This window comes from Condylura cristata, unplaced genomic scaffold (assembly GCF_000260355.1).
Source record: "Condylura cristata isolate star-nosed mole 26May11 unplaced genomic scaffold, ConCri1.0 scaffold00024, whole genome shotgun sequence".
Classification (NCBI taxonomy): domain Eukaryota; kingdom Metazoa; phylum Chordata; class Mammalia; order Eulipotyphla; family Talpidae; genus Condylura; species Condylura cristata.
This window is the reverse complement of record NW_004567125.1, coordinates 8,677,038-8,683,978: the sequence shown is the minus strand read 5'-3', so window position 1 is coordinate 8,683,978 and position 6,941 is coordinate 8,677,038. Positions and strand designations below refer to the sequence as shown.

The 6,941-nt window shown below is 41.6% G+C and overlaps 2 protein-coding genes across 2 annotated transcripts in view; both read left to right on the top strand.

Annotated features, from left to right (window-relative positions):
• The first annotated feature begins 509 nt into the window (after positions 1-509).
• The window catches only part of LOC101620250 (olfactory receptor 6N2-like), a 9,877-nt gene continuing 3,445 nt past the window's right edge, over positions 510-6,941 (top strand). The window contains exon 1 of the mRNA XM_004688360.2: positions 510-520. The gene's annotated coding sequence lies outside the window, so the exon portion shown is untranslated. The remainder of the gene's footprint in view (positions 521-6,941) is intronic.
• On the top strand, positions 2,565-3,518 carry LOC101620489 (olfactory receptor 6N2-like). Its single transcript, XM_004688361.1, has one exon. It carries the CDS (start codon positions 2,565-2,567, stop codon positions 3,516-3,518), a length of 954 nt encoding a protein of 317 aa, XP_004688418.1.

The following is a 6,941-nucleotide window of genomic DNA, read 5'->3' as shown; positions in this document are numbered from 1 at the left end:
CAGGTGCAAATTTAGGATGCAGAGGTCTTCAGATACTCCTGAAACTCCTCTTTGTTCTAAGACCTTATTGACCTCCAAATAGAGCTGCTCCAGAAAAGTAAATTTGCAGAAAGACAAAATACCCAATATGGGCAACCACAGTCAAAAATATGTCCTGAAAATCATTTTTCTGGGTTAGTAAAAGTATTATGGATTCTTCAACAGGGTTGGGTGATGGGAGACAAATCTAGTGAAGAGGCTATGTGGAGCTTGAGATACTGAGAGGACAGGATGTGTTCAGGTGCACTTGGAAAATATAACTTTGACTAAGACCACAGAAATTTAATATCCTCAAAGCACATTCATTGTGTTCACAGTATGCTTCTTACTTCAGGGTTGGTAGGGAGCTGGACAATGATTAAGGAGTATTGCATGTCCCTCAGAGGGCCCATCAATGTACAGGAAACGCAGTCTCATTACGAAGGCAGCACAGCTGCTAGGCGGAGCTGCAAATGTCATCAGGACATGGAGCAAGGAGCAGGTAATATTTCCTGGGGTGTCAGGGAAGACTTCCCTAATGGGTTAATGTCTGACCAAATTTTGAAGGACGAAAACCAGTTGGCCAAAGGAGAAAGGGAGACAAGTGGCAAAGCTGATGCACAGTGAGGAGAGGCAGGTGGCAGAGTTGTGACCCAGCAGAGATTTGTTTCCACACAACTGTGTCTTGTGATTGTAGAGGTGAGTGTGTGGCCCCATTTCAGCAAAGGAGATCCAAAAAAGAACCTTAAACTCCAACGGCTTGTAATCAATTTAGCCTTTTAAAATACCATGGCCAGGGATTCGCTCTCAAAGCAAGACACATGCGCTGGGGGCAGTGTTTGAGTTTGGGTGAGTGGTGTGAGTTGGAGGGAAGGTTTTGGGGAGCTGTACTAATTATCAAATGAGTTGTTGATGAGTGGTGTAATTTGGAGGAAAGATTTTGGGGATCTATACTAATTATCAAATGAGTTGTTGAATTAATTTGTTTGATTAAAGAAATTTATTGAATGCCTGTCATGTGATGTCACTATGCCTGGTGTTAAGGTCACAAAAATGAACAAGGGAGGGTCACTTGTCACTTGCCTAGAATCTGGACAGCCCTGTTGATGCAGAGTGTGATGCAGGTGGGATGAATCTTGTTATCATGTTCAAGCTCTTAAAATCCCGTGGTTTGTGTTTCTTACCATTTTTTCATTGCAGTTTATTTTCTTTTTGCATCTCTTTACAATGTGCTCGAGAATAATTTGAGTATCCAGTGCTAGTTTGTATGTATTCCTGGCCTGCATTTTTATAAGTAGGATCTGAAAATGAAGAATTTATGCTTCTGGCCACTCTGTTTGTTTTCTGATCTTCAACCTCTCACCACATGGTCAGTCTCTCCGGGCACTTTTCCTTCAGCAACACTACAAGGCCAGCTCACCTCTTCATCTCTGAAATGGAGGTGAAAGTATTAAAAATGAGTGATATATTTCAAGCCTCTATCTGGTGACCATTTGTCTCCTTTCCCTCCCTGGCTCCCTGCACTATGGGGCATGCCTGTGATCACAGCATAACTAGCATAATAGCGTAAGTATTGGATTCCCCTCCTGTCTGAAAATTTTGTCCTCTTTTATTCCATTGTTACTCCTTCAGGAAAATTCAGCTCAAGAGATTCCTCCTGTGAGAAAACTTTCTCAATCACTCAGGGTCAGAACAAAGTTCTCCTGAGTGTTCCTGATGGACTTGACAGGGGCTTAGCCCCGGAGTCCAGAGTCTTCCCTTGCGGAGTCCAGAGTCTTCCCTTGCGGAGTCCAGAGTCTTCCCTTGCGGAGTCTAGAGTCTTCCCTTGTGGAGTCTACTTCCTTTGAACCTGAACAGCTGCGTCCCATACGGTTTACACAGGAGAACTGAGCATCAAGAAGAGACTTGCCCCTGTGTTATCCTCATCACTAGATTACCCCTTAAAACTCCATTGATGATAAAACTATGGCTTGGGGGGTGGGAAAGCATTTTTCAGCAGGGAATACTGTGTTTGGGGAAGAAATAGGATGCTTATAGAGGAGGCCTGGAAATTTGAGGAAGGGAAAAATGTTTAGGAAGGGGCCAGAATATTAGGGAAAGGGACAGAATATTTGAAGAGGGGACAGCGTGATTAGGGAGGGGGACAGCATATTAGGGATGATTGCATCTAGCAACATAGCCTGGATGGAGATACAGCACATCCACTTGAAGTCTGAGGCTGTAACATGAGAACTGCATGAAATAGAAAAATCTCATAATTTCTCCATTCCTTAGTTTTCTCATCTGGAAAGCTGGTATAACAACACTCATTGGATTTGTACAAATTAAAACTAAAATATGGAATGCAAATACTCACCAAATGTGTGATGATGAGTGAGTGCTAATAAATTAGCTATTATTAATTTTAGAGTAGTGTGCATAATAGAGCAGTAGTAATGACAATGTTGCCTTTTGATTAAAGAACAGTAAAAGGAAATGAAGTTCTGAGTTGGACGGTGCTGTCACCGCAAACTCACTTTCTCTCCTTCCTCCCCACCCAGCCTGCCATGGAGAACCACAACTCCTCCAGACTGTCTGAATTTGTGCTTCTTGGTTTCCCCAATGTGGGGCGGATCAAGGGCTGGCTATTTCTCCTGCTGCTGCTGGCATACATGTTCACAGTCTGTGGCAACCTGCTTATCTTCTTAGTCATACGACTGAATACAGCCCTGCACAAACCTATGTACCACTTTATCAGTATTCTCTCCTTCCTGGAGCTGTGGTATACGGCCACCACCATTCCCAAGATGCTAGCTAATCTTCTCAGTGAGAAAAAGACCATTTCTTTTGCAGGTTGCCTCCTTCAAACCTACTTCTTCCATGCCCTTGGGGGTTCTGAATGCTATCTTCTCACTGCCATGGCATATGACCGGTACCTGGCCATCTGCCAGCCCCTCCACTACCCTGCCATTATGACCCCAACACTCTGTTTCAAGATGGCCGCTTGCTGTTGGACTACAGGCTTCCTGTGTCCCATTACTGAAATCAGCCTGGTCTCCCAGCTCCCCTTCTGTGGCAACAATAAAATTCCACACATCTTCTGTGACTTCCCACCTCTGCTTGGCCTGGCTTGCAAAGACACATCCATTAATGTCTTGGTCAACTTTGCTATCAATTCCTTCATCATCGTTATCTCCTTCCTCTTTATTATGTTTTCTTATGGAAGAATTATTGTGGCTGTCTTTAAGATAAAGTCAACAGCAGGGAGGAAGAAGGCCTTCTCCACTTGTGCCTCCCATCTCATTGTGGTCTTCCTCTTCTTCGGGAGCATCATCTTCATGTATGTACGGCTAAAGAAGAGCTACTCACCCACCCTTGACAGGACATTTGCTGTGGTCTACTCTGTAGTCACACCCCTGGCCAACCCCATCATCTACAGTCTTCGTAACAAGGAACTCATTAGGGCCATCAAGAAGACCATCTTCTGCAAAGGGGACAAAACTAGTCCCACTCACCATTGACTTTCTCCTAAGGTCCTTATGGGACTAGTTCATAAAATTTCTGTGTGCCTCTGTCCTGACCTTGAAGAGTCTTCCCATCACCATCCACACAACAGATTTTATCTCCACAAACATTTTGCTTCTGAGTGTGTTTCTTCTATTTCCTACACCTTTATTCTTTCCATTTTTTTTTCTTTTTACCTGATCCAAATTTCAGCCAAGATATTACTAGTTAAGGAAGTTACAAGAAAGAGGCAGGGATTTTGTTTTGTTTTGTTTTTTCTTTTGAAGATTTATATTTATTTATTTATGCCTACAAGAACTGGTGAGTAGGCAAGAGGTGTGGGGTGTAAGAGGATTCACCAGAGACAGTGTGGGAACCAGAACAGGTGGATCTACTGAAATATACTGAGGGGAGCAGCGACAGAGGTCTTCTGCACCATGTGGGTTGGCTCCCTGGCCAGGGCTTGAAATCATGCTGCAATAGCTAGTGATAGGTTGTTAACACTCAGATTTTAACCCCAGTGTTACCAGCAGGGCCCAGGCAGGAATTGATAGAAGCTTCCTGACAGAGGTTAAAATTTAGTAAGTGCTGGCACATGGGTGACTTGGTGATGGGAAACCCACGGGGATTACAATTGAGATGAGATAGAAAAAAAAAGAACAAAATGATGTAAAAATAAACTATTATATTATAAAAAAAATAAAAAATATTTAGTAAGTACAATGTTGAATTAAATTAATTATATGTAGTTAGTAGAAATGTTTATTAAAAATTTACTTGTAATAAAAATTTAACTTTTAAGAAACACTAGCAAAGGCAAAGGGGCAAAAGAAAATAAGGACTTAGGGAGTATTTAGTAGTATGCCTTAAATTTTTTGCCTTGTTGTTTTTCCTTTTTCAAATTAAGATATATACATACATGCATGCAGAAAAAATCACTTTTTTATTGCAAACCTCTATGAATTTTGACAAATACGTAGGGTGGTTATCCACTACTACACACATGAAAGAGGATCATTCTACCACCTCCAAATACCTCTGTAGAAGACCTTAACCAAAATCGTAGCCCCTGGCAACCATTTCTTCCTATGTTCGCCTTTTCCAGAAAACATAAAAAGTATACTCTAAATATTGCTGTCAATGGAATTAATGAATCTGGCGTCTTTCCTTAACACAAGGCATTTGGAGCTCCGCTGTGTTTTTGCTTGCATCAGTGGTTTATTCCTTCTTATTGTTGAGTAGTATTCAGTTGTATGGATTAACAGGATTTCTTTAGCAAACCGCTAGCTGAGAAACATATGAGTTACTTCTAGTAATTGTGAAAAATTATCAGGAAAAGCAAAGGATATGTCTGTTGGTGCCTTTCCCTTGAGTAGGAATTGCTGGGATTGTGTTATCCTTTTCTTCCTGGTACAGAGAGGAGATATCCTTAGAAATTTAAATGTCTCCTATAGTTGCCTGGTTTTCAGAACTTCTCCTATGTTTTTCCTTCTTAAATATGTCAGCCTAAAATAGACCTTATGCTAAAGAAGCATATTTTGGGGGTCGAAAGTTTTGCTCTTTTTGTCGTCACACATAAAAAATTACAAAGAGTTGTTTAGTATAGATGCACTTAGGCTCTCCAGATGAATAAACAAGCTTCAAAATATGAGTGGTATCATTTTTACTAAAAGGAAATGTCACCACGTTATAAAGGATTTCTGCTTCTCAGCTGACGTTCTATTTGTTGATATTTAAAAAGAGTATTAAATTCGTTAAGTGGACAAAGATCTCTAAAAGATGAACGAGGTGTTCTCTTGCTGGCGGTCCAGGATAGACATGTGCAAAAGGGAATTTGTTTTAGAGTGTTCCTGAGAGAGGGAACTATGATATAAAAACTTAGGGAATTATGATGATTTCTCCATAGCCTTGTTGCTCTTTCAGGGTGTGAGTCAAAGTGAAGCCAGCCTGAGAAAGGTTGACCAGTGTATTGAGGGTAAGAGGAAGATTCTTCAATGGAAGGAAAGATCTTGGAGGCAGAATAGTTACCCCAAACTCATGGGGCTTGGGGTTGTGTTGGATCCAGAAGGTAGTTTTAGAATTAACTGGTAAAAGTCAGCAGGAGTGGATGAATTTTTGTTCATGAAAACTGAATTTCACAGTTGAACCTTTATTGGGACGTCTTTGTAATGTAATTACTCCTCTGTAGGAAAATTATAACAATGTTGGAAACATAGAAAAGGAAAGAGGTGTAGTGGCTTAGAAGGAAAGAAAATATATGGGTCGTCTATCCAGTATACACTTACATTCTGCTCATTGTATTTTATCTCAGAAAGAGACATTCAAAGCTAGCCATGGCTCTCATAGAAAACCCACATCAACCTGGTCACTGACCACTTAATAATCATATATGAGTGCACATGAAAATGAGACCAATCTAGAAATCGCATGGTAAGGCATCTATTATAGCTAATAGGTGACTGCTACTTCTTATCAAAAACAAATTTAATGTTCCTTCTAGGTAAGATTTGTTAAAATACTCAATTACAGATTGGTTACTAGTAACAGGCAGGATCCAACTCAGAACAAGAACTTCTTCATTACATTCTTCCCCAAGTTTTCTCAAGGAGCCTTCAACCCAGCCCTTAAACATGTAGCTCCTACTGAGAAGCTTCTCAAGAGAAGAACATTGTGGGACTAGATCAGCAAGCACAACACTGGGAAAAGTAATTGGTTGAAGAGTTGATGCAATATAAGTCTTTATGGGCTAGAGCTAAGACAGGGAACTGTCAGAGTGCATGTGTTTATGGGTCTTGTGATAGGGGAGTAGGGTCATCTCTCAGAGTCAAAGACAAAGAGTATTTGTGTAGAAGTTACAGAGGTGGTGTGGAAGATGGGAGGTGAGGTAGCAAGCAATGGGCAAGACTTCTCTGAGGCACACTGGCCTCTTTCCAGTGTCCCCCTGGGATCCCATCCTGATTCACCAGCCTCTGCAGCTGGGGTCACTCCTGTGCCTGTGGCCGTCATGACCTGAAGCACTCAAGATGACTCTGGGGACTCTTCCCATGGGGATGAGGCTTGATGAACAGAAGGAGAGGTGCTTGGACCCTGCCACTGTCTAACCATATATCTGAGACAGGAAAAAGAGGCCAACATGTTCCGTGACTGGTAAGTGATGGTGGCACATCACTGTATCATTGGGGTCTGAGAGTGGGACCATAGTAAGAGATCTGAGACAATATTTTGATCAATATTGGGTTCATGGGAAGATGACTTAAATAGCTAGGATTTGGGATGGTCAATATTCAGAATCAAAGTAGCAGATTTACAGGGGACTTATAAACCTTCATGTCCACTGTCTTCCCTAGTTGACACTTAAATCGACTCTACAACCAGAGGCTGGCTAGATCCTGCTTTAAAAATGCTGAGACATGGGAAGTTGCCTCCTACCCAGCTTGGGC

Coding starts and splice junctions, on each gene's coding strand:
- LOC101620489 (XM_004688361.1), top strand. CDS start 2,565: ATGGAGAACCACAACTCCTCCAGACTGTCTGAATTTGTGCTTCTTGGT.